The sequence below is a fragment of the Vitis vinifera genome, chromosome 3 (assembly GCF_030704535.1).
Source record: "Vitis vinifera cultivar Pinot Noir 40024 chromosome 3, ASM3070453v1".
Lineage (NCBI taxonomy): Eukaryota > Viridiplantae > Streptophyta > Magnoliopsida > Vitales > Vitaceae > Vitis > Vitis vinifera.
Window position 1 is genome coordinate 12,315,551 of NC_081807.1, and position 27,833 is coordinate 12,343,383.

The 27,833-nt window shown below is 38.5% G+C and overlaps 1 protein-coding gene across 3 annotated transcripts in view; it reads left to right on the plus strand.

Annotated features, from left to right (window-relative positions):
* Positions 1 to 304: 304 nt before the first annotated feature.
* Positions 305 to 27,833, plus strand: part of LOC100261145 (methylmalonate-semialdehyde dehydrogenase [acylating], mitochondrial) — a 58,085-nt gene continuing 30,556 nt past the window's right edge. The window contains exons 1-9 of one of the 3 annotated variants that reach the window (XM_059735996.1): positions 692 to 804; positions 21,210 to 21,413; positions 21,527 to 22,096; positions 22,989 to 23,083; positions 23,546 to 23,617; positions 23,755 to 23,916; positions 23,995 to 24,073; positions 24,175 to 24,329; positions 25,345 to 25,408. In XM_059735996.1, coding sequence (XP_059591979.1) covers positions 21,547 to 22,096; positions 22,989 to 23,083; positions 23,546 to 23,617; positions 23,755 to 23,916; positions 23,995 to 24,073; positions 24,175 to 24,329; positions 25,345 to 25,408 — 1,177 coding nt within the window. In that variant the 5' untranslated portion in view covers positions 692 to 804; positions 21,210 to 21,413; positions 21,527 to 21,546. Of the gene's footprint in view, positions 449 to 691; positions 805 to 21,209; positions 21,414 to 21,526; positions 22,097 to 22,988; positions 23,084 to 23,545; positions 23,618 to 23,754; positions 23,917 to 23,994; positions 24,074 to 24,174; positions 24,330 to 25,344; positions 25,409 to 27,833 lie in introns of those variants that run through there. The other 2 variants (XM_019219071.2, XM_019219073.2) reach the window with 2 other exon arrangements.

Here is a 27,833-nt window from a genome sequence, read left to right on the forward strand (position 1 = left end):
GATAAGGGTAGTTTTGGGAAACAAAAGATGTAAAACACCTCCTACTTTTATCATAGATTTAACCACACAAAGGGAGCATCTCTTGGACTCGACACGTGCCTCAAAATATGTATTTCCCTTAGCAATTTTAGAGATATTTTCTTGCTTCCAGGGCAGTACGGGTACTCTTATTGCACAACTCCACAAGCAAGCCGTGGAAATAACAAAAAGAAGCCTGTTACAGAGGAAAATAAGGGCGTGTTCGTTTGGGAGGTCCAAAACGCATTTCACAAAGCACAGAGATCGCATCTCGCTCTCTACGGCAAACGGGACCGCGTTCTTGTGAATTCCTCACAGGTTCGACCCTCTCTGGAACCGTGCCTGTACTCTGAAAATCCATTTTCGAGCTCAGAGTTTAAAACCCTAGATGCGCCTGTGTGCCTTGGGCCGTTTTCACTTGCTGTCGCCGGTACTGTTCTTGTTCTTGGTTTTAATATGTTCTTTCTGTTTGATTCTCGAGAAATTGAGAGAAAAAAAGGATAGGAAATAGAAACATGAACTTAGGGTTCTTAGGTATGAACATAGAAGATGCCGTTTTGTTTAATTTCATTTTATTTCTCGGTTTCCCACTAACCGAACGGTTGTTCGATCAAAATTTTGGTACATGAAATGGTATTTGTTTTTGCATTTTCTTTATTTGGATAATTAAGATTATCGAAAATGGGGGCTAGGGATTCTTCTGATTGAATGGGTGTCTGGCGCTTGAATATCAAACTTTGTACCGACCAATGATGCATCATGCTGGCCAGTTTGAATTTTGCAAAAGTAAGTTGATTGAAGTAGAATGATAGGCCAATTTGAAAGTGGAAAACATTCAGTTTGAAATAAAACCTATTGTGACCTCCAAAATCAGAAAGAAATCACAATAAAAAATAAAGAAGGAAGTACCCTTCTAATACATGTATCCCTACTCTTTAACTTTTTCCGTAGTAGGTTGAATTATGGGTCAATTCACTAGTAAAAATGAATAACATCTCGTACGAAGATGTGAAAATAAATTTTTTTATTAAATCAAACAGAAATTACATTTAAATAGACTTAGGTTTGAATAAGAGTTTACAACCAAGTCCAAAACCTACTCCTAATATCTCGGCAGTTTAGTTTCTATCAACTAACCTGATTTATTTGAATTTAAAAATAAAAAACAAACTGATAACTCCATAAATGGAAATAACAACCTAAACATATTGACTTATTTAAATTCTCCCGAAGAACTAGATCTTATCCGTCAACACTCACCCTCAAGCTTGGCCATAGATGTTAATGAGCCTAAGCTTGCCTACTAAGTACTCAAATGTTGGTCCTGAGAGACCTTTGGAGAGTATGTTTGCAACTTGTTGGTCTGTAGGAATGTACTCTATGTTGATTATTCCATTCTCTAGTTTTTCGGTAATAAAGTGTCTATCCACCTCCTCATGTTTGGTTCTATCCTGATGAACCGGGTTGTGTGCTATCCTGATTGTGACCTTGTTGTCTCAATAGAGCTGCATAGGGAACTCACAACTGATCTGCAACTCTTCTAGAAACCGTTTCAACCAAATTGCTTCACAAATACCATGAGCTATGGCTCTCTATTCAGCTTCAGCACTGCTCCTTGCTACTATGGACTGCTTTTTGCTGTGCCAAGTCACTAAATTCCCCCAAAGATGTGTGCAATACCCGGATGTTGATTTCCTATCATTGACGGATCTTGCCCAATCTACATTAGTAAAAATTTCCACTTTTCTATTTCCTTCTTTACTAAAAAAATAATCCTTTCCCCGGAGTCTTCTTGAGATACCTCAATATTCGATAAACGGCATCAAAGTGTTCTTGGCACGACGAATGCATGTATTGGCTTACTACACTTACTGCAAAGGTGATGTTAGGTCTTGTGTGTGAAAGGTATATTAGTTTTCCCACAAGCTGTTGATATCTTCCTTTATTAACTGTATCTCCTTCAATTAATTTGGCCTTGCCTCCTTGTTCAATTGGAGTCTCTATTGGTTTGCAGCCAAGCATGCTTGTCTCTTCTAACAAGTCTAGTGTGTACTTCCTTTGTGATATAGAAAAGCCCCTCTTACTTCTTGCGACTTCCATTCCCAAAAAAATTTCAGAGTTCCGAGATCTTTAACCTCAAACTCCATTGCCATCAATCTTTTAATTTCCTCCATTTCTTCGAAGTTGTCTCCAATAAGTATTATATCATCTACGTATACTATTAGGATTGTGATTTTTCGATCTGATGAGTGCTTAACAAATAACATGTGATTAGTTTGCCCTTGTGAGTATTCATGACTCTTAATCACCTTTGAAAATCTATCAAGCCATGCACATGGAGACTGCTTTAGCCCATATAGTGATTTTTTTGATAGATAAACACAAAAACAATATATATTAAGAAAAAAGGGCGCTTAAAAGGCAACCCAAAGTATATAGGGAGCATACAAGAGTCGCCAAAAGGCAAGAACAAAAAGAAGCAAAAACTCACTAGCCTTCATCTAGAACCCAACCAATCAATAAAGTTGATTATAGGTAAAGGTCCTACATCTAAACAGGACTTAGACCAAGACCAACGATTACAAACAAATGAATTTTTCATCATTTGAATCGAAATATCCTCATTAACAAAAGCTATCTTGTTTCTTTCCTTCCAAATTGTCCAAAATAAACAAAGAGGAGTTGCTATCCAAGCCTTTCTATGCTTCTTGCCCACAAAGGAACCGTGCCAACCTAGAAGAGTGTCTCTAGCCGAAAGCGGAAGGACCCACTTAACACCAAACATAGCAAAAACAAGCTCCCACAAAACCCTCGCCTTGGAGCAATGGATGAGAATGTGATTAATCATCTCCTCTTCAACACAACAAAGGAAACATCTGTTAGCTATGTTTCACCCCCTCCTTTTGAGATGATCTAGGGTTAGGACCTTCCCCCACGAAGCTTCCCTAGCAAAGAAACCCACCTTAGTAGGAACACAAGGGCTCCAAATGATGTTCCACGGAAACAGAACTGCACATCTAGGTTCAAGAGTACTATAAAGGGATTTAACAAAAAAATTCCCGTTCTTTGTCTCTTTCCACACTGCCCTATCCTCCAAACTAAAAACTAGTCTATTTCCTTGTAGAGTCAAAAGGAACCTCTCCACCGCCTCCACCTCCCAATCATTGAAAGATCTGGAGAAACGGGTATTTCACCCCCTCTCTTCCCCCAAGGAATCCCAACAATCCGCTACCCACGCATCTTTTGAATCCGCTAAGGCATACAAAGAAGGAAAAGAATCACAAAGGGTATTGTTCCCGCACTCTTTGTCTTTCCAAAATCTCACTCTTCTACCATCCTCCATAGAAAAAACAATATTTTTAAGCATCAAGGAGCCTTTCTTTCTAATTTCCTTCCAAAACCCCACCCCATAGCCCTGCCTTACTTCACGGGTACTCCAACCTCCTCCTTCCTCCCCAAACTTCCTACTAACAAGCTTTCACAAGGACTCTTTTTCAACTACAAAGCGCCAACTCCACTTGCACAAAAGGGCCCTATTGAGAATAGAAAGACTTCTAACTCCCAAACCACCCTTTTTTTTTATCTGAACAAACAATTGCCCACTTTACAAGATGGGGCCTCTTCTCCAAAGCTCCCCCACCCCAAAGAAAGTCCCTTTGGATTTGCTTTAGTCTCAATTTAACAACTCTTGGCATACGCATTAGGGACATGAGATAAATTGGCATGCTAGCCAAAGTGCTCCGAATGAGAGTAATTCTCTCTCCTTTAGACATGAATTGCCTCTTCCATAAGGCTAGTCTATTCCAAATCCTCTCCTCCACACCATCCCAAACCGCCATCGATTTGTGTGGAGCACCCAAGGGGAGCCCCAAATAAGTGGAAGGAAGAGCTCCCACTTTGCAACCAAGTTCTAGAGCCAACATCTCTATATTCTCTACTCTTCCCATCGACAAAATTTCACTCTCATCCAAATTGATTCTTAGCCCTGATATGACTTCAAACCACATTAACAACCATCTTAAAGAGGTCATCTGCTCCTGGGAAGCATCACAAAAAACCAGTGTATCATTAGCGAACAACAGGTGGGTAATTTGAAACCCGTTGCCACCCCTTCCCCTTATCCTACAACCTGTTAAGAATCCCCCCTTGCTGCTCTATTTATGAGACAACTTAAAGCCTCCATCCCAATCACAAATAAGTTGGGAGATAGAGGGTCCCCTTGCCTCAGCCCCCTAGTGCTGTGAAAAAAACCCATTGGTGAGCCATTAATCAAAACTGAATATGTTGCAGTGGATATACACCAACTAATCCAACCAGCCCATTTCTCCCCAAAACCCATTTTTTGCATCATTAGCAATAGAAAATTCCAATTAATATGATTGTATGCCTTCTCTATATCCAACTTACACAACACCCCACTTTCATTCCTTTTCAGCAAAGAATCTATGGCCTCATTAGCGATTAGCGCGACATCGAGAATTTATCTTCCTTAAACAAAGGCATTTTGGAATGAGGACACCACCTTTTCCACAACCTTCTTTAGCCTATTAGCTAAGACCTTTGCTAGTAGCTTGTATAACCCTCCCACCAAACTGATGGGTCTATAGTTTTGTCAAATCGTTTGCCCCACCTTTTTTTGGAACTAAAACCAAGAACGTGATGTTCAGACTTCTGACAAATCTTCCCCTCTCATGAAACTTTTTGAAGAAACCCATAATATTATCTTTAACGAATTCCCAATAGAACTACCAGAAAGCAAGGGGGAACCCATCTGGACTAGGCGCCTTGTCCCCATTTAGCTCTGAAAGGGCAGAGTAAACCTCTTCCACAGAGAACACCTCTTAAAAATTGGCTGCCTCCTCAACCCCAATTCTATCAAAATCCAAACCGTTCAAACTAAGGCGCTAACCACCAGGATCTGACAGCAGATTTTGGTAGGCCTTAACCACACCCCTCTGAATCTCTTGCTCTTCTGTTAACCAGAGACTATTAATTTTGATCTTTGCCAAACAATTCCTCATTTTGTTAGAATTTGCCATCCTAGGGAAGAATCCCGTGTTCTTATCACCTTCCTTTTATCACGTTTCTCTTGATTTTTGTCTCCAAGAAATTTCCTCCATAATCGCTCACCACTTTCCTAAACACATCCTTGTTCCAAATCTTCAAATTGGTTTTTAAAGCCTTTAATTTTTCTGTCAGGATAAAGCTATAAGACCCGCTGAAATTGAAACCTTGCCACCAACCTTTCAACATCTCCTTAAACCCCTTCTCCTTCATCCAAATATTTTCAAAACGAAAAGGAATTGGTCCCCCTCCTCACCCCACCCCCATCTAACAGAATTGGAAAATGGTTAGACATCGACCTTGGGAGAGTACACTGCGTCACCCCGCTAAAATGAGTCTCCCAATCCTCTGATACTAGAAAATGATCCGATCTTGACATGGATTGACCATTCAACCCTCCACTCCAAGTAAAGGCCCCTCCCTGTAGGAGAAGGTCTCTCAAAGTCAACTCATCGATCACTTTCAAAAACCTTCTCATGGAAGTAGACATTCATACTTCTCTACTCCGCTCACTAGGAAATCTGATCACATTAAAATCCCCTCCATTACACCACGAATCAGTCCGCAACCCTCGAATGACCCTTAACTCCTCCCAAAAAAATTCTCTATATCTTTTCAAGGTAGGCTCGTAGACCCCTGTAAAGGTCCACAAGAAGCCATCCTCACAATTTTTAAAGCGACACGAAATTGATAAGAGACCCTCCTCCATACCTACCACATCCAATACTTTGTTATCCCAGATGACTACCACCCCACTGGCTGCCCCTTTTGCATTCATTGCTCCCCAACCTAAAAATCTTCCCACTCCAAGACTGTGCACTAACCCCAGGGTTATATCTTGAATTTAGTCTCATGCAAACACACCAAATCCACTCTTTGAGACGTGATCAGGGCCTTCCTTTAGCCCATATAGTGATTTCTTTAACTTGCACACCATTCTGTTTTTCTTATCTTCTTCAAAGCCGGGTGGGAGACTCATATATACTTCTTCCTCCAATTCACCATTTAAGAATGCATTCTTCACATCGAGTTGAAACAATGGCCAATCCAAATGTATTGCTAGGGATAATAGGTACTGGATTGTGTTGAGCTTTGCCACAGGAGCGAATGTCTTAGTGTAATCTACTCCATAGGTTTGTGTGAAACCTTTTGCAACCAACCATGCTTTGTATCTTTCAATCAATCCATCTGGTTTGAATTTGATAGCGAATATCCATTTACATCTGACCACACTCTTGCTTTGTGGTAGTTTCACCAAACTCCATGTGTCGCATCTCTTCAAGGACTGCTTTTCCATTCAGGAACATCAAAGGCTTCTTTTACTGACCTAGGAATATTAACACTAGATAGATTTGTGGTAAAGGCATGAAATGATGGAAACTAGTTTTCATATGACACAAATTTAGAAATAGGATGTTTTGTACATGATCTAACACCTTTCCTATGGGCCATTGGCACATCTAGTGTTTCAGAAATGTTTTTGGGATTGCCTGAAGATGAGGAATTAGTTCCTAGCACAAGTTCAGATTCTGGACAGTGCATAGAGTTCATGAGCAACTTGTTTCCTTGAGAATTTTGTTTTTGAGAATAAACACGGAGCTCTTGCTGATTAAGAATATTGAGATCTCCCCCTGTTTCAAGGACTGGTACTGCTTGTGTTTGCTGTGGCATATTCTGGGATGGTGGTATAGTTTCATGGGGTGAGCTCGGCTGTGATGGGTGTAGTAGCAGCAATCTCAGTCTTAGATGAGGTGAACTTGGGTGTGATGGATGAAGCAGCAGTGGTCTTGGGTAATGAGGTGGTAGACATGGATGGAGTCTCGGATATAGGTAAGGCAGTAGTGTCCCAATCCCACACACGAGCTTCTTGGTCGTGGTTCTCCCCCTGAAGCGAAGTGGGGGAATAGTATGGCACTTCTTCAAAGAATGTGACATCTCGGGAGATAAACATTTTTTTGGTCTTGGGACAGTAGCACCGGTACCCTTTTTGAGTTGGAGAATAGCCAAGAAAAATGGTTTTTATGGTTTGAGGGTCAAGTTTGGTTTGGTGTTGGGAGTGAAGATGAACAAAGGAGGTGCATTCGAATGTCTTGAGGGGAAGATTATTAACGGCTTGAAGGTGTGATTATGTTTTGGTAAGCAGGGACAGTGGGGAGTTGGAGTTTAAGGTTCAGCTAGGTAGGCGATTTATGAGAAACGCGATAGTTTGGCATCTCCCCATAGGTATTTGGGAATGTTCATTGTAAACATGAGCGCACGGGCCAATTCCAATAAATCTCTATTTTTTCTTTCTAAGACTCCGTTTTGTTACGATGTGTCAACACAAGAACTTTGGTGAACAATTCCCTGTTGTAACAAATATTCTCCCAAGATAGATTGAAAATATTCTCTCCCGTTGTCAGTTCTTAAGACATGGATTTTTTTTTCTTAAAACTGAGTTTGAATCATGTTGTTGAAAAATTTTGGAATACTTGGCAAGTTTCAGATTTTTCTCAAAGAAGATATACCCAAGTTATTCGTGTATGATCATCAATAAATGCCACAAACCATCTTTTTTCATTCATTGTGGTAACCTTAGATGGCCCCCAGAAGTCGCTGTGAATTAATGAAAATGGGCTAGAGGGTATGTAAGGTTTAGGAGAAAATGGTACCCGAGTGTGTTTTGCAAATTGGTAGATGTCACAATTTAAAGAAACAAGAGTTTTATTCTTGAAGGATGATGGTAAGAAATGTTTCAAATATGAAAAATTAGGGTGGCCGAGTCTATGATGCCACAACATTATTTCCTTATCATTAGAAACAAAAATAGGCGAAATACCAGTCACAAAGGCTTGTCGCCTCTCATTCTCCGTGTCCTCAAGGAAGTAAAGCCCCTCATGAACTCTAGCACTGCCGATCATCCTCCCTAATGATAGGTCTTGAAAGTGACACATAGAAGAACGAAAATTAGCAACACAATTATTATCATGATTGAGTTTACTTATTGACAACAAATTGCATTTTAAGGCGGGAACATGAAGGACTGAATTAAGAGTTAGGTCTTTGGATACTTTGAATGAACCTATTCCTGCAACAGAAGACAAGGATCCATCTGCAATTTTCACTTTAGTAGAACTAGGACATGGAGCATAAGAGAGGAAAAAAATTAGAGACACCTGCCATATGGTCGGAGGCACCAGAATCAATGATCCAAGGTTCCTTAAAGTGAATGGTAGATTTTAAGGATGAGTGATAGTTTACCAGATTGAGCTACAAAACATGATCCAAGGCTTGGAGTTGATGAGGATGGGGCAGGTGACTGATTGAGAAGGTGACAGAGTTGCTCAATCTGTTCCTTGCTAAATAGAATCGAGGTTTGATTTTCTGTTGTTGCTTCCTTGTCTTGGTTTGATTGAGTTTGACATCCACGTCCTTCAGTTTGTCTTTGGGGAACCCAATTTGTAGGTTTGCCATGAATTTTCCAACATATGTCACAGGTATGTCCATGGCGGTTACAGTGGTCGCACCGCATTTGTTCTCCTTGTTGTGGTGTCCTAGAATCATTGTTGTTCCTTGCTGATTGTGAGGTTTTTCTGGTTGCCAAAGCTGAGCTTTCTGTTGGTGGTGCACTAGGAGATCCTTCCTCTAGCAGCATGACTTTCTGGCGTTTTTCTTCCCTACAAACTTCAGCAAAAGCTTCTTCAGTTGTTGGGAATGGAAGATGACTCAAGATGCGGCCTCTGACTTCATCCAGGTCTCGATTTAATCAAGTGAGAAAGTCATACACGCATTATTTTTCAAGAATCTGTCTCTGCTTCACATTACAGGTTGCACACACTGAATCTTCTTCAAGGAAAAGATCCAGTTCTTGCTAACTATCCTGTAGATCAGTGAAGTATTGAGTAACAGATTTGGTACCCTGTTTCATCTCCTTCAGTTTTGAATGAATTTCGAACACTTGTGAGGCATTGCCGAGATTGGAATATGTTCTTCTAACAGTATCCCATACGTCTTTAGCCGTTGGAAGGAAGAGATATCGGCGGTTGACCATGGGTTCCATGGAGTTGATAAGCCATGCGTGTACAATGGAGTTTTTTGCAAACCATTTCTTGTACGTAGGGGCGGTTGGAGCCGGAGCTTTAGCTTCGCCAATGATGTATTTGAATTTTCCTCTGCCACAAATCACAATTTTAACTAATTGAGACCATTGAAGATAATTTTTTCCATTAAGTTTGTGAGCTGTAATCTAGAGTAGCTGTTGTCGCCACCAGGAGATGTTGTGACGGGCTGATCAGTGTGAGTCTTGTCGGAGGTTTCTGATTTGGGATTGTCTCCATGTAAGGACCCTGTCATGCCTGTTTTTGCCATGGAAATTATCAGAGTTCTAGCTCTGATACCATGTACGAAGATCTAAAATGAAATTTTTTATTAAATCAAACGGAGATTACATTTAAATAGACTTAGGTTTCAATTAGAGTTTACAACCAAGTCCAAAACCTACTCCTAATATCTTGGTAGTTTAATTTCTATCAACTAACCTGATTTATTTGAATTTAAAAATAAAAAACAAACTGATAACTCCTAATCTAGATAAATGGAAATAACAACCTAAACATATTGACTTATTTAAATTCTCCTTAAAAACTAGATCTTATTGTCAACACATCTCAACTCAACTCACCATAGTTTTAATTCCAACTACATGAGATTGAAGGCTTGTTTCATTTTTGCAATTCAACTATATCTAAAGTCATCCTTTGTAAAATCATTCAAAATTAATAATGATTATTATTATTATTTGTTGAGAGAGAGAGAAAGAAGAAAAACCTTAATTCTCATTCATATAATGTCTACTTACAATTAAGAAATATATATATACAAGGCTAGGAGTCCTAACTACCATACATGTGACCTATATTAACAAGGAAAGATTATATACTATAAATACATTATATTCAACACTCCCCCTCAAGCTGGAGCATATACGTCATATGCACCAAGCTTGTTACAAATATATTTAATCCTAGGACCTCTGAGAGATTTAGTGAAGATGTCTGCTAGTTGATCATTTGAATTAACAAAACTTGTAGCAACACATCCTGATGCGATCTTCTCTCTAATGAAATGATAGTCAACTTCAATATGCTTGGTCCTTTCATGAAAGACTGGATTGGATGCAATATGTAATGTGGCCTGGTTATCACAAATGAGTTTCATCTGTTCATCCTTTCCAAATCTCAACTCTTGAAGAAGATGTCTCAACCATATGAGTTCACATGTTGCCAAAGCCATAGCTCGATACTCGGCTTCAGCACTAGATCTGGCCACTACATTTTGTTTCTTACTCTTCCAAGATATTAGATTACCTCCAATAAATCACAGTACCCTGAAGTGGAACGTCTATCTGTGGGTGAGCCAGCCCAATCTGCTTCTGTGTAACCAACAACCTGAGTATGACCTCTGTTCTCGTACAACACACCTTGGCCTGGTGTACTTTTGATATATCGAAGAATGCGGATTACGACATTGGGGCTATCACATGGTGACTGTAGGAATTGTCTAACAACACTCACAGGAAAAGAAATGTCTGGACGAGTAATGGTGAGATAGTTCAATTTACCTACGAGCCGTCGATATCTCCCGGGGTCTCCTAAAGGCTCCCCCTGTCCTGGTACAAGTTTGACATTCGGATCCATAGGTGTGTTTACCGGTTTACAGTCTAACATACCGGTTTCTTCCAGGATGTCTAAAGCATACTTCCTTTGGGAAAGGACCACACCAGAACTGGATTGAGCTATCTCAATTCCCAAAAAATACTTGAGTTTCCCCAAGTCTTTGGCCTGAAAGTGGGTAAAAAGATGTTGCTTTAGTTTCTGAATACCATCCTGATCACTGCCTGTAATGACGATGTCGTCCACATAAACAACCAGATAAATACACTGCCCCAAGGAGTTATGATGATAGAAAACTGAATGGTCTGCTGTACTGCGAAGCATGCCAAACTCTTGAACAACAAAACTAAAACGGCCAAACCATGCTCGAGGAGATTGTTTCAAGCCATATAGAGAACGGCGTAACCTGCACACTAAATTAGACTCCCCCTGAGCAACAAAACCAGGAGGTTGCTCCATATAAACTTCCTCGGCAAGATCACCATGAAGGAAAACATTTTTAATATCCAACTGATAAAGAGGCCAAGAACACATAGCAGCCATGGAGAGAAGCAAGCGGACAGAAGCAATCTTGGCAACAGGAGAGAATGTGTCACCATAATCAGAACCATAGACCTGAGTATAGCCTTTAGCAACTAAGCGGGCCTTAAGGCAATCAACCTGACCATCAGGACCAACCTTAACTGCATAGACCCAACGACAACCAACTGTAGATTTACTAGAGGGTAAAACAACAAGATCCCAAGTGCCATTAGAGTGCAGAGCAGCCATTTCATCCACCATTGCCTGTCGCCAGCCTGGATGGGAAAGAGCTTCATGGGTGCTCTTTGGAAGAGAAACAGAGGATATAGCAGAAACAAAAGCAGAATAGGGTGAAGATAATCGATGATAACTCAAAAAATTGTAAATAGGATGAGGATTACGAGTAGAGCGAGTACCTTTCCGAACAGCAATGGGTAAGTCATTAGGAGAAGGCAGAGCCGGGGCAGGTGAAGCCAAAGGGATAGGAAGTGAGTCAGTAGGTGCCTCAGCAAAAGGGAGAGGAGCAACGACACGAGGGCGACGATGATAAACTTGAAGTGGTCGAGGAGGCATAGCATCAGGTGGGGAGACAATGGGAATGGGCAAGACTTCAGAAACAGGAAGAGACTCAGAAGTGGTGGAAAAGAATGGTGAGTCTTCAAAGAAGGTGACATCAGCGGAGATAAAGTATCGATGAGTCTCTAGGGAATAACAACGATAACCCTTCTGAAGTCTGGAATATCCCAAGAAGAGGCACTTCATGGCTTTGGCGGAAAGCTTGTCCTGTCCAGGAGTGAGAATATGAACAAAGCAAGTACAACCAAAGACACGAGGAGGAAGGAAATAAAGTGGTTGGTCAGGGAAGAGAAGGGAGTGAGGTATCTGATCGTGTAAGACAGAGGAGGGCATACGATTAATCAAATAACAAGCGGTAAGAACAGCGTCCCCCCAAAAACGAAAAGGAACATTACTATGGAGGAGGATAGTATGAGTTGTCTCAACAAGATGTCGATTCTTGCGTTCAGCTACCCCATTTTGTTGAGGAGTATGAGCACAAGAAGACTGATGAAGAATCCCATGATGAGACATAAACGAAGTAAATGGGGCTGAAAAATATTCCCTGGCATTGTCACTGCGTAACACACGAATAGAAATATTGAACTGGGTTTGGATTTCAGCATAAATTTCTGGAAAATAGAGAATAACTCAGCTCGATTTTTCATTAAAAATAACCAAGTACATTGAGAGTAGTCATCAATGAAAGTGACAAAATACTGAAATCCTAAAGTAGACGCAGTCCGACAAGGACCCCAAACATCAGTGTGGACAAGCTCAAAAGGAGACTTTGCCCGATTATTCAAACGCTTTGGGAATGAGAGACACGAGTATGCTTCCCAAGCTGACATGACGCACACGGAAGCGACGACAAAGTGGAAAAACGAGGGACCATCTTCTGGAACTTGGAGAGACTAGGGTGGCCCAGACGATTGTGAATGAGGAGAGGAGCATCAGTGGAAATGCAAACTGCAGGAGATGAATCCGAGGTGAGGTGATAGAGGCCTTGAGACTCACGTCCTATGCCAATCGTCTACCCCGTACTCCGGTCCTGCAAGGTCACAAATTTATCAGAAAAGGTAATAGAGCAATTAAGAGTACGAGTGATTTTGCTGATGGAAATAAGATTAAAAGGACATTCAGGAGTATAAAGGACAAAAGTGAGAGGTAGAGAAGGCAGAGGAAGGGCCAAACCAATACCTTTAGCCACAGTTTGAGAACCATTAGCTAAGGTAACAATAGGTAAAGCAGAGGTAGTAGTAATAGAGGAGAAAAGATCCTTATTACCAGATAGGTGATCAGAAGCTCCAGAATCTAGAATCCAGGGTCCAAGAGAAGATGTGTGGGTAAGGCAGGCAGAGGCATTACCAAGCTGGGCAACAGAGGCAATAGAAGCCTGAGATGTGGAAGAGCTTGGAGGCTGAGGCAGCGGAGAATCAGAGGACTGGGCCACATGGGCAGTGCGAGGAGGCCGTCCATGTAACTGATAGCAACGATTGCGAGTGTGGCCAAGTTTATTGCAATAGGTGCAATGAGGACGTTGACCTCTACCTCGGGTACCACTGCGACCTCCTCGAGAGCTAGTTTGAGAAACTAATACAGAAGAATCTGAAGTGCTATCAAATGGCAAAGTCTGAGTGGAGGAGATACGGAGGAGGTGAGCAAACACATCATCCAAGGACGGAACTGATGAACTACCAAGAATCTGATCGCGGACAGGCTCAAGATCCGGACGGAGGCCAATAAGAGTAAGAACCATGAAGAATTTGTCAAGCTGTGTTTGTTGAGCCCCAACATCAAGAGTAAGAGGCATCACAGTCAAGAACTCCTCCTTAAGAGAGGCAATCTGGCCAATATAAGAAGATAGATCCAAGTCCTGTTGGCTGATATGGACAATAGCAGAAGCCACCTTATAAAGACGTTGGATATCATTCGTGTATAATCCTTTGGCCTGAGTCCAAAATTTAAAACAAGTTTTGTAGGCCCGAAGATGAAGAAGAATCTTGGGATCAACCGATTGCCATAATACACTACATAATTGTGCATCTATCTTCCTCCACTATACGCGGTCAACCTCAGGGATATCTGTCTCCTGTGTAATCAAGTGATCCTCATATCCTTGACCTATAAACCAAAGTTCAACAGAGGCAGACCAGGAAAGATAATTGTCACTGCCAACCAATTTCTCCGAAGTAATCATAGGAGATCCAGATATAACAGAGGAAAAAATGGAAGTTTTAGTAGCCATATCTACTTATCTGGAGAATGAAGTATATTTGGATCGAAGAGAGTCCTAATACGGCTGCAGATCGCGGTGTGGCACCACTGGAAAGGGAGACGGCTTCAGATCGCGGCGTGGCACCACCGGAAAGGTAGAAGAACACTTCCTTAGGCACGTGTAGGGATTAGGATGGAGAAAAAGTAGCCGAAGCTCGCCGGAAAAACTGTTTGGAGGGTCGGCGGAGGCAAAAAACCCCAAAAGAGGTACGTGCAGGGCTCGGATGGCAGAACCAAGGATGAAGGAGGCGCGTGGCTGGGAAAGTCCTCACGCGCCCTCACGCGCCGGCGTGTGAGATGTAGCCGCCGGCCGGAAAATTGCGTGTGGCTGGCGCGTGGATGGTCTTTTGGTGCCGGTGCTTTCACAAAAGTTGGAGATCTCCTCCAGGCGCTCCTTCTGGTATGGTCGGTGTCGGAAAAAGACGTCACCGGAAAAGTTCGCCGGCGGTGAGTGGTTTCTGACGACGATCCGACTGACCGGAAAGTATTGGGAGATGGGGAAGGTGACTGGAATGAAACACGGTCACCGGAAGGTTTCCCGGAGTTGATGACACGGGAAACAGGATAGAATTAGGTTTTCTTCCTTGGCTCTGATACCATGTTGAGAGAGAGAGAAAGAAGAAAAACCTTAATTCTCATTCATGTAATGTCTACTTACAATTGAGAAATATATATATACAAGGCTAGGAGTCCTAACTACCATACATGTGACCTATATTAACAAGGAAAGATTATATACTATAAATACATTATATTCAACATTATTATTATTTTGGTGTTGCATATTAATTTCTCTTTGCTTTCCTCTTGTTCCTTTTGGTGGTGAATCAACTCCCCCCCATGTTGTTGCTCTGTGTATGTTTGTTGCCTATAGCTGAACCATCTTAGATAGAGTTTTATTACTCTTGTCATCAATTGGTGCCACCTAATTTATCAGAATTTGTTTGTTATCTTTTCTTGAATTATCACATGCCTATAAAAACATCCTTATGTTGGCGACTCTCTCTCTCTCTCTCTCTCTCTCTCTCTCTCTTTAAATTTTTGATTCCCTAATATCTAGGGGTGGCAATTCATGTTGGTGGATCTTGTTCCTATTGTGTCAATGCTCAAACATTTGATTAAATAGGTCAACCCAAATATGATATGAATAATAATTAGATTAAAAACATGAACCCAAATATGACTTAATTATTAAATATGTACTGCATTGTATAACTCATTTAACCCATTTAATAATAAGATTGTCCTATTTAATAATTAGATCGAATTAGGTTTATGTGTAAGTCTATGTAATTAACCTCCTAATATGACATGTTTATGACTCAATTAATTTATATATTCAAAAGTAAATTTGAAATGAATCATATGTGTTAAATATGTTAGAGTTATAATTAGGTTACTTAACACAATTATTAAATAGGTCAATTTAAGTCAAATTCATGTTATGCAAGTTGATAAAAAAACAATCCATTTATCAAATGGATTGTGCAAGTCAATCTAATTTGACCCAAACATGATTATACTCAACCTAAACCTACGAAAACCGTATTAGGTTCAAGTTATGTTGGCGAATTGTATCAAATTTTGTCACCCCTACTAATATCTATATAATAGTATAAGATAACATGATTGGCCTTATAGCCTCTTCACAAATTATGTATCTCTTTGTTGGCACTTCACTTCATCCATTCTGCTCTAATTCTATTGGCAATGTCATCCTTAATGTTTCTTCCACAAAAAATAATTGATCCAAGATAGTAGAGATGTTTAATTTTAGGTATTACTTGGTCTCAATTTTGATCATATTCTCATTTGTCCTTTGTAGCTTTAATACAAATAACATTCCATTTATTTTGTCTTTATATAGCGTACCCGAAAGTCTTAGGATTCTAGGGCATCTATTCATAATTTCAACTCAAAATTACCCTTATTATGGTCTTTTTCTTTTAATTTTTAAACAAAACAAGAATAACATTGATATAATAACAAGAAGGCATATATAGAGGTTGAGAGATCCTTGGAAAACTAAAAAATGGATCCCAACTTCATAAACCCTAGCCTTGAAATTTGACATAGGGAAAAGGCAAAGTTGAAGGAACTTAGGGGAGAGTCTCTAAAACTTTTTTCCTAATTAACCAGCTAGCTTCCATATTAGTTGATGTGGACCTCCAAGCCAAGGAGCAACCCTAGATCTAGAGAGATTCATAATTTGACTTCATCATTGGTTGTATCTCCATGACCCTTTGGCCTCTTTCCTACCTTGCTACACCTGAAATTAAATATTTGTTAACTCCTCCCCTAAGAGGTTAAAAACTTAGCATCCAAGCTCTTGTGTATGGAATAGATGGTGACAAGTGTACATGAGTGAGAGAAGACATGAGTCTTTCAAGATCCTCAACTCCAAATCATTGAGGTTATGAGAAAAATTCAGGTTCTAAGAAAAAGTATAGAGAAGGCAAGGATAGCTAAGATAGAAAGATTTCTAACTGTGACAACTTTAAAAAGTTTAGTAACTTGAGAGCTCAATGGTTGATCCCCCACAAAAAAATCTTCCTAAAATGTATTCTTTCTCCATCACTCTCCACTAGAAGGGTAAATGTGGAAAAATCCTGAAAAACATGTGCAATGACCTTGCAGTGGGATTAGTGTTACCTAATTAGAATGCTGACATCCCATCCATTGGGTTGTGTCTCATAAATGCTTAAAATAACTTAGTGTCAAAGAGTAGAACTTTCCTTTGGGGACCTTCAAAGCCACTTCCTTGAAAGGGCTCGGTTCCTCAAAGAAATCCTCCCAAAGCCCATCCCCTTTCCATCTTTGGCTGGTAAGGTGGTCTTTCTTACTCCCCCCTACCATTGATCAAAGAAAATTCTTATGCAATTTCTCAATCTTAGATGGGACAAAAGATGAGATCTTGAAAAGAGAGAGGAAATAACTAGGAATGTAAGACAAACATGATTAAATTCGTGTTACTCTTCCCTTTTTTCTTGTAGAATAAGACATTATCTTTTTTTTTTTTTCCGCTTAACATGGTATTAGAGTCTTGTTTAGTGGGAGGTCATGTGTCCAAACCTCACCCATGTTTATAAAAGCCTGAAGGAGGCTAATTATACTTGTTTACCTACAGGTTTGTGTGTTTCTCCATGTGTAGGTATGAGACTGCATGTGAGGGAGTGTGTTAAATAGCCTGATATACATTATGAGTTGAAATGCTACAAGCTTAAGCTTTTAGGAAAACTAGAAATTCAACATTTTTTATTTGAATAGCATGCAAAACATATATTTATAATGTCATGTTGACATCGTGGTTTAATTGCAATTGAACCCTAGGCTCGACCAATGAGCCATGACTTGTAACTTTTCCGATTTGATGATTGATCCAATTCTAACAAAAAAGTCACACAAATATAGTTTACTTATGTTACAATCCAAGTTAAAAAAAATGCACTTTTGATTCAGTACCTTTAATAGACTCAAGAGCGGATCTAAACTCATATATGAAGGACTAATGCTGTTTAAATATTTGTGAAAGACCACCCAAATTTTGAATACAACATATGAGAGCAAGTTGCTTGTTGACTATAAGCTCTCAAATGCTTAAAATTCCATTCATACTGGTGAAAAACCCTACCCAGGGAGTTAACCCTTAGGTCTCATTTTCTTAATATGATGTATCTTATCAAAATAGATGCGTTATAATTAGAATAAAAAATTCAAGGACATAAAATTAGATCTGAAATCATTAAAGAACAACAATGGCAAGAAATTAACTATTTTAAGAATCGAATCCTTAGCAACGAATTTTTTTTTATCACCTTAAATGAGAAGTCACAAAGTAACTATGGAAAATGTAAAAACTACTAATATGTAGAAGCACATAAAAAAATTTCTGGAAATTCTTGAAAAAAAATATGCTCTAATCTTCTTAACGCTTTTGGAGTCGAAAGAGGCAAATGGTTCAGCTCCCTTATGAAGAAGGATTTGATGAAAGACAGGTTATCACGAAGGCCAAGCCAATCCAAATGAATAATCAACATCTTGAGGTTTGTGGTCACAAAGGCCAAGCCAATCCAAATGAATAATTAATATCTTAAGCTTTCTGATAAGCTGTCTTTCATCAAATCCTTCTTCATAAGGGAGTTGAACCATTTGCCTCTTTCAACTCCAAAAGCATTAGGAAGATTAGAACATCTTTCCTTTTCAAGAATTTCTTGAAAATCTTTTATGTACTTTTACATATTAGTTAGTTTTGACATTTTGCTTCAGTTGCTTTGTCAAGGATTCAATTCTTATGGTAGCTAATTTCTTGCCATTTTTGTTCCTCAGTAAAGTTGAATTATGCCCTTGGATTTTTTATTTTAATCTTGAAGCATCTATTTTGATAAGATACATCATATTGAGAAAATGGGACGCAAGGATAACTCATTGACAAGGGTTTTTAATCAATATGAACGGAGTTTCAAGGCATAACCCTTGCTTGCAAACCCAAGCATCTAAGAGCTTATAGTCAACAACCAACTAGCTCCCATCGGTGAGAAAATCACCTGTTTGCTTGGATGATATTGGTATTTTAGATATGTAGTTTAGATATGCTCTTGAGTCTATTTGAGGTATCGATTCGAAGGTGTGAGTGATCCTTTTTTAACTTGGATAGTGACATAAGCAAAACCATTTTTGCGTGACTGTTTTGCAACTGTTGCAATTGTTGTTTTGGTAGATAGAGTATTGATAATCCCATTGATTCTTAAGACTTCCCTAAGTTGGATTTGCTCTATTAAGTCTTTTAATTCTTTGTATTTTTCGATTTCTTCCTTTTAGGGCTTCTAGAAGAAATATCAATAATTTGGTGTAACCGCCCATCCAACTTGCAAGGTTTCTCTTTCTTTCTCAGTCGCCTATGATAGGATAATAACAAAATCTCATCTACTTGAAAATTATAGAGACCCAAAGCTTTTGCCTGTTAAAACCCTTCCAAAAGGGCTGGAATCTCTACCTCAATGGCTAAATCTTGACCTGTAGGTTAGAGAACGTCCTTAGCATTGTGCTGCAGTGATCCCTAAGCAACCCTCTAATCCCTAACTGCCCTAGGTTGCTCAAAGAATATCAATCAAAATTTCACTTAACAAAATTCATTGGAATTTGTAGCTATTCAAAATGTGTCTCCTTGGTCAACCTTGTCATTCTACTAACTAGGTTCTAGTCTAGCAAAATGAGGTTCAAAGGGATACCTGTAAAAGCTTCACTAGTTGATTTACAATATTTGTGTGATTTACCATTATATTACCCCTTGATGATCCTCTAAATACCTTTTTAAACCTTGCAAGTCATAATCAAATTGGTGGGCTTATCCTCCATGGACCTAAGATATGGTGTAGTCAAGGCATTCTGTTTACAAGATTGAGTAGCAATTGGTTTGAGGAAAAAATGAATAGGAAAAACTTGTTCTTGCTATCCTAGTAGGAGTTTATTGAGGTGGAATTCTTTGATTAATCATTTAATCCTGTTTGATTGAAACCATCTTGAACTGTGATAGTTGAGGAAAATAAACGTTAAGAAGAGGAAGCAATTCAAAACTTGCTTTTAATTCTGGATTATGTAAACATGATAATCTCAAGGTTGACATCTATATCTCTTTTGATCACATATGAGTTTGGAGTTGAGAGCTGGAGTTCTCATTTATATAATGCTGTCTGATTACCATGTGATCATGTACCAGTGTCACTCAAACTCATCTCTTACAATCTTATCACTAAAATTATCACCAACACTACTATTTTCACCATTACTAACATATTACCGATATCATCACCATTACCTATTACCACCACCACAAGAACTTTATCTATCACCTCTACCATCACCTGCAACGCTACTGCCTCTATGGTTGCCGTCACCAACTTATCTTTTGCATCCGCAAGCATCATCTTCCCTCCATTTATTGGCATTATCAGTAACAAGATCATTTCCTCAACCACAACACTAAAATTAAACTCTCACTCACTCCTCACTTCCACACATGCTTTCCTGTCTTTACTGAAGTAATAGTTTCTGCAGTAGTCACAAATTTCCTACCTGTAATTTACCATGACAGGTACAACATCCTCAAAACTTTTCCATCTCCCCATGAGAGATCTATGAAGAAACTCAAATCTAATCTTTCCTTGCATGCATCTTTTTTAATACAAAATTCCATATTGTGTCTGATTGCCTGCCTTCAACCTAAATCAAAAGACCTATCTAATCATTTCATCTTTACACCCTGGGGAGGTGAAGTTGTACCTATATATTTATATATATTATTCATCCCCATCTCTCCTTTTGAAGAAGGAAGGAGCAAACAAGTGTGGCTAAAATTTGTAACCTTGTTTTCATGAAAGAACTGATCTTTTAAATAATTAACCAAACCATGATCCTGAGGTCTCCAATTGCATGATTACTTAATTTGGGTGCTTTATTTCTGTGTTATATATATATATATATATATAAATTTAGCCTAAGGGGCTTAGTTTGATTACCTGGGAAATGGAGGAAAAGAATAGAAGGTTAGGAATGTGGCATTTTCTATACTTGGTCACAAAAATAAAAGCTTTGAGCCTTCAACTCAACTCAACTAAACAGAATCCAATTGGAATGACATTATTATGTTGTTTCTGAGGATCAGTTAGATTGGTCAGATCTATAGTTCTGCCCTTATGTTTAATATATGGTTGTGAGAAGGTTTACACCTATGATCAGATGGATCTTTCACTTGCCTTGAGTTGATCTAATGCCTTTCAGTTGAGGTCTGCCTTAAGGTTTACGCTGCTTGGATTATATTCTCTAAGTTTTGAAGGCAAGCATCATGCTAGTCATTCTTCTCCAATTAGACTTGCAAACCCTTTGGTAATTTTTTGTTCTCTTCCAATTAGACTTGCCCCTTGCATATTTCTTTTTGTTCTCTTCCATCATCTGTCTCTCTCTCTCTCACTCACACTTTCTCTCCATACTTCATTTTATGAAGGCAGAAAAGATGGTGGGAAAATTGTACTGTTGTTTCTCTTGATGGTTTTATTTTTCATTTTTTATTTTAATTTTTTTTTGGTTTTTTTTTTTTAATTTTAATTTTAATTTTTTTAAAAATAGGTTTGGAAAGGGTGGGGACTCTTGGCATTGCTGCTGCTATGACCTCCTTCTCTACCATTATTACTACACGATAGTGCTGCCTCTCCTCTTTTGCTTTGGGTTGATAGAATGAAACTTGGAGCAAGTTCAGGATGGAAAATCAGTGTTTATAAAGTTTTAACCTGCAGAATCCTTAGTTCTGGCCATTAGTACACCATGAAAAAGGTAACATTTGTCAACTACTTTGCTTTTCCTTTATTTGGCAACGAAGCAGAGGATTTGCGGTAATATCCCTAAAATTTGTAGAACATTTATCTTAGTTCTATTTTTTGGTACAGGCCGCTTTCCATTATTAGTGATGGACATACAAGATTGTACAGAGTTAAATGAAATCCCGCAGATGCTTCCGCCTCCACCTGGAAGCTTTATAGATCGTGAAGAACTTATCCAACATGTTGGGGACTTTGCCTTATCCCAGGGCTATGTAGTTACCATTAAGCAGTCCAAGAAGGACAAAGTGGTAGTGCTTGGTTGTGACAGAGGGGGTGTTTACCGTAACAGGCGTAAACTTGTTGATGAAAGTTCTGCTGAACAGGTGCGCAAAAGAAAAACAGGTTCACGTCTTACAAATTGCCCTTTTGAAGTCGTGGGTAAAAAGGAAGATGGCTTGTGGGTACTTGCCATTAAAAATGGAGAACATAACCATGATCCCATCAGGGACATTTCAGAACACCCTTCATCTCGTCGCTTCACTGAGAGAGAAGTATTGCTTATTAAAGATATGACTGAAGCTGGTTTAAAACCGCGCCAAATTTTAAAGAGACTGAGACAAAACAATCCGGAGCTTTTATCAACACCAAAGCATGTTTACAATGTTAAAGCTAAGCTCCGACAAGGAAATTTAACAGGTGGAATCCCTATTCCAACATTGTTGTCATTAGCTTTCCATTCCCTTTTCCCCCAGAAAAATCCTTTTCAACACAGTTTAAATGGTTCAAGGTTTTTTTTCCTTTGAGATGAGATGAAATAAGATCGTCTTTTTGAAAGTGTTTCATTTTCTTTGGTGAGCAGGTTTAGTTAAGTGTTCTTACTGATACTTGAATGATGATCTGTGACAATCATCATAATTTACCCAGTTGGGAAACAGAAGTTTTTGGGCTGCAGTATAGTCATCAATTTATGTGATATGATCACTGTTTGGGTGCAAGAAAATTGTAGTTTTTGTGGCTCTATCTACTAGGACATTGATTTAGATGGTGTCTGGAACAAATCACATCCATGGTCTTGATGTATGATACTCTTGGTTCAACAGTGAATTTGATGATATAAGAGCAGAGTCATTTTTTTGATCAGAAACGAAGTCATGGGAGTTAGATTCTCTTAGGATGTGTTTGGTACGTGGGAATTGGGATGGAAATGGAGGTGAATCACAAATCATGTATGAGAGAGGAATCAAAATTCTTATAGGGCTTGGTTTTGGTTTCTATGAGAACAAATTTTTGACTTGCTTCCCATTTCTAGTTGTAATCCAAATGAATGGTACATGGACTGGATTTCCCATTCCCATTCCTTTTTCTAGTGTTCCAAACACATCCTTACAGTTATCATATGTAAAGGCATTAAAATCAATGACAATGTTCTGGTGTTTGCTCTATGGATGTAAGATGAACTTAACTAACAAGCACTGATTCCATTGTTTGATGACCTTTTCAGTTGAATCCCTTGATAAAATTTTGGAAATTGATCAGTGTTTGGACTTTCGGTTTCCTCATAATGAATGACAATTTATTTGTATTGCAGTGAGGAACTTCAAGTCATTGAGAGTTAAATCATCTGTGGAAAATTCTCATATTTCAACAGCTAATGAGCCATCTTGGAGGCAACGCAATCCTCCAGTAAGCTTACATTTAACTTAACAAAATTGAATTCAATGCCTTCTTGTTCTTCTTTTGTGGAAAATTATCATATTTCAACAGGCAACAAAACCCTCCCTGTAAGCTTACATTTGTCTCAGCTAAACTGAATTCCATGCCTTGTCGAATTACTTAAGGTAAGCTTAGATATAGAAGGGGTAAAAAAGTAATCTTTTGCAGCTTATGCTTCTCTTTTTCTCATTAATATGTATCACAGGTTTCTCTCTCTCTCTCTCTCCCTCTGTCTGCAGCTCATTTGTTAATATGTATTATAGGCTCCCCTCTCTCTATCTCTCTGTCTCCTCCCTCCCTGCCTCTTGCTTCCTCTCCCTCTAGAGCTCATTTATTAATATCTATTGGAAGGTTCCCAATCTCTCTCTCCTTGTCAGATGTTCTCTTTCTGAAATTATAATAGACTGAAGCTCATCTATTAATATGTCTCAGAGGGTTCCCAATCTCATTGGAGGTAGATTTGTTGATTCACAGTCATTTGCATCCATTGATGTTACAAATCCTGTAAGTACAGAAACGGTATAGAAACTTGGTGATCAATTTAATTATTTTGTTTCTTTTTTATTTTATCATGACCAAGTTGATTAATCAATAATTGTGTTTTCTAATAGTTATCTTAAATTTTTAATAATTACTGATAGGCAACACAGAAAGTTGTTTCTCAAGTCCCTTTAACCACCAATGAAGAATTCAGAGCTGCAATATTTGCTGCAAAACGAGCTTTTCCTTCATGGCGAGACACACCAGTTACCACCCGTCAACGTATCATGTTCAAATTCCAAGAACTCATTCGGAGAGATATTGTAAGTGGTGTTGGAATTTCAATTATATTATCTCTTGGTCAAGTTAAATTTTTTTTGATTGGAAATATTTTGTCCTAGGATAAGATTGCTATGAATATTACTACTGAACATGGAAAGACATTGAAGGATGCTTACACTGATGTACACCGTGGACTTGGTTAGTCTTGTTATTGTCTTTTGTTTTAAGACTATGTTCTGGTGTTACATGCTCAATGGAAGATGGTCAAGCACTATGAAGTTTTTGGTTTTCTCTTGCAGAGGTGGTGGAACATGCTTGTGGAATGGCGACTCTACAAATGGGGGAATTTGTTTCAAATGTATCAAATGGAATTGATACCTATAGCATTAGAGAGCCACTTGGTGTCTGTGCAGGGATTTGTCCATTCGATTTTCCAGCAATGATTCCCTTATGGGTCAGCTTGCTTTCCTTTTCCATCGCTGTTTATTCTTTCCCCTTGTAATTCTAGGTCATTTAGTCTATGGCATAGTTTTTAAAGACGTACTTAAAGTGCACCTAGGCCCAGCACAACCACTTCCCAATTATAGTGCCTCACTTGCCAAGGCGTGTGCCTTATTAAAGAGGTTTCCCTCATCTACTTTATTTTTCATTTTTTGAACACTTTTATTCTTGAAATTTCCAACTTTGTATTGAAATTTATATAATCTCCTTAATTTTTATTGAATGTTTTTTTAAATGTTTGGAATCCTAAATTTTTTATTGATTGGATTAAATTTTGGATCATATTTTAAAAAATTGATATGCATCCTAGGTCACGTTTCACTTCTTTCAGGTGCGCGCCTTATGTTGCGCCTTTCGCCTAAGCTATAGGGGACTTTTACATCTTGCACCTTGCACTTTTTAAAACTATGTTCTAGGGGCCTTGTTTATTACTTACTGAGATAATAGGTTCTTTGTAAGGCCTTGTTTGGGATAGCTTTTTGCTTTTCACTTTTTCTAAAAGCTGAAACTGAAGCTGGAGTTATGATTTTGAGGGGCATTTGTGGTATTATGAGAGTCTCATTAACCATGAAATAGTTTCCGTTGCATAAGCTACAAAGGGCATGAGAAGCATGAACGTCCTTTCTTATGTTTCAAGCCCTTTTGAAGCCAATTTTTTATTTTTTTAATAAAATTACCCGAACAGCATAGAAGATTTTGTTTGGTTTAAAAAAGAGTTTTTGGCTTCCAATCAATCCAAGTAGGGCCCTAAGTATCTATCATTAATCTGAATTAATTAATAAAGTCACCTTTAGAGTGGACTTGGCACAATTTTCTAGTATAATCTCCATATAACTATTCTTGTGCTTCGTAGTTAACTTGTGTTGTTCTATTGCATGCATATCTAGAGGTATTTATGATGCTTTATAGCCTTTGATTACCAAGATGGAAAAAGAAAACATTCTTAGACTTGTATGGTTTTTCTACAGATGTTTCCAATTGCAGTTACTTGTGGCAATACGTTCATTCTAAAGCCATCAGAGAAGGATCCAGGTGATTGTGATCTCCTTCCTCATATAGTGATATATGCATTAGATAATTATCTCATTTCTAATTATCTGAAATATGTGCTAGATTCTCTGGTTCGTTGTATTTCATATGATATGACATTCAAAAAGATTTGTCCATCTTATGGGTCTTTATGACATGTTAAAAGACTAGGTTGGTACAATCTTCCTGATGTACATGGCATGGAATATACTGTAGCATGAAGCTCTTGAAGGTATGACTGAAAAGAATTATAGCTACAAGAGGGAGATGAAAAATACAAAGTTCTTCCATAAAATGGCCAACGCTCATAGAAAAAGGAACTGTTTGGCCAAAAATAAGGTAAATGGGGAAACGTTATTTGAGGATGCAAATATAAAGGACTGGGTGGCAAAACACTTTTCATAATTTTCTTTTTGAGTTAGGGGAGTGGAGACCAAATATCAGTGGGATGACTTTTGAAACTTAGGGTAGAGAAGATTTAGGGCCCTTGTAGACACTGTTTTTTGAGGAGGAGGTCTATACAACGCCTTCTAGTTTGTATGGGGATAAAGCCTTTAGGTAGGATGGCTTTTCCATGACCTTTTGGTAATTTTGTTAGGGCTTTGTGAAAAATGAGGTGATGGGATTTTTTATGGAGTTCTATGAGCTAGGCTCTTTGGAAAGAAGCTTAAATGCTACTTTTATAGCATTAGTCCCAAAGAAAAAGGGTACAAAGATTTAAAAATCCTCAGATCAATTAGTTTAGTTGGGGGTTATACTAGCTTCTAGCAAAAGTCTTGACCAATAGACTTAAAAATTGGTGGGAAGAAAGGTTTCAGCTTTTTAACATGTGTTTGTAGATGGTAGATAAATTTTGGATGTGGTCTTTCTAACAAATAAAGCCATTGATTCAAGGCTAAAAAACATTGAGAATGGAGTCATATGTAATCTAAATATCAAGAAGATGTATTATTATGTCAATTGGGGGTTTGTTGGTAGTCTTGGAAAAAGTGAAATTTGGTCCCAAGTACATTAAAGGGTGCATTTTTTATGGATAGCTTCTCCATCTTGGTTAATGGGACCCCATTAGTTTTTTTCCCAAAGTTCTAGAGCTTTGAGAATGTGTGACCCTTTGTCCTCATACCTCTTCATTATGGCTATGAGGGCACTGTCCTGAATCTTGAACAAGGTTAAGAAGAGAGTCAGCATATATTTTGGATAGCTGTGATTTACAGTTGTGTATATTCTGTATAGTTGTGATTTACAGCTGTGTATACGACTGTAATTATAAAGCTGTAATTATTAATTATAGACCAATAATGATTCTATATAGTTGTCTATTATTCTGTATGGTTGACTATCCTAAAATAGTCTTGTGTACCTTGTATAAATACCCTTGCAATATATGAGAATAATTATTCAACAATTTATCAAGTTGGTATTAGAGCAAAAGCAGAGAATTTCTGTTGTTGCCTAGTCAACACTTCTTCCATTCTTTTTCACCCTCTTCGTTACCATATCATGTTTTCAAAAACCGATACGAGTATTTCTAATAGCAAAAAGCCATCCATGGTGACCATTCATGAGATTGCCTCTCCAATAATTTCTATTAAGTTGGATGGTGCTAATTATCATGTTTGTTCTCAAATTTTGGAGATGCATATTGCTAGTAGAAAGAAGAAGGGATATATCACATGAAGTAAGGCTGCCCCCATAGAGTATGACCCAAACTATGATGAATGGGAGGCCGAAGATGCTCTAGTCAATTCTTGGCTCATCAATTCCATGACTAGCCAACTGATGTCACACTTTGTGCGATGTGGACTGGCTAAGGAGGTTTTGGATGCAGTCAAGAGGAGCAATCTTGATGTCTCCGACTCTTCTCGAGTATATGAATTGATGAAGAAATCCTTTCAAACATGCTAAGGTGGTTGCCCTTTTGCAAAATACTACAATGAGTTAAACTCAATATTCATGGAGCTTGATTATCGAAGGCCCAATGTTATGACGTATGTAGCTGATATTGAGAAATAGAGGAAGTATACTTCTGAGGATTGGGTTTATACTCTAAGAATGATGTTCTACATGTTATTTCTCAATTTTCCAAAATGATTGTCACACAATTTAATACTTAGGTTAAGGTCTTTCACTTTGACAATGTTTGTGATTTTGTGAATCAATCCCTTGTTGATTTATTCAATGACAATGGAATCCTCCACCAGACAATGTGTACATACACGCCATAACAAAACGACATAGCAGAGTGTAAAACCCACTACATTCTAGAGGTGGCCTAGGCTTTATGCTTTACAATGCATGTTCCAAAACATTTTTGGGCTAAGGCTGTCATGATTGTTGTTTTTCTTATCAATCGAATGCTTGCTCGTGGCATTGATTATCAAACTCCTTTTCAAATGTTATCACAATTTCACTCTATTCCTTTTGCTTT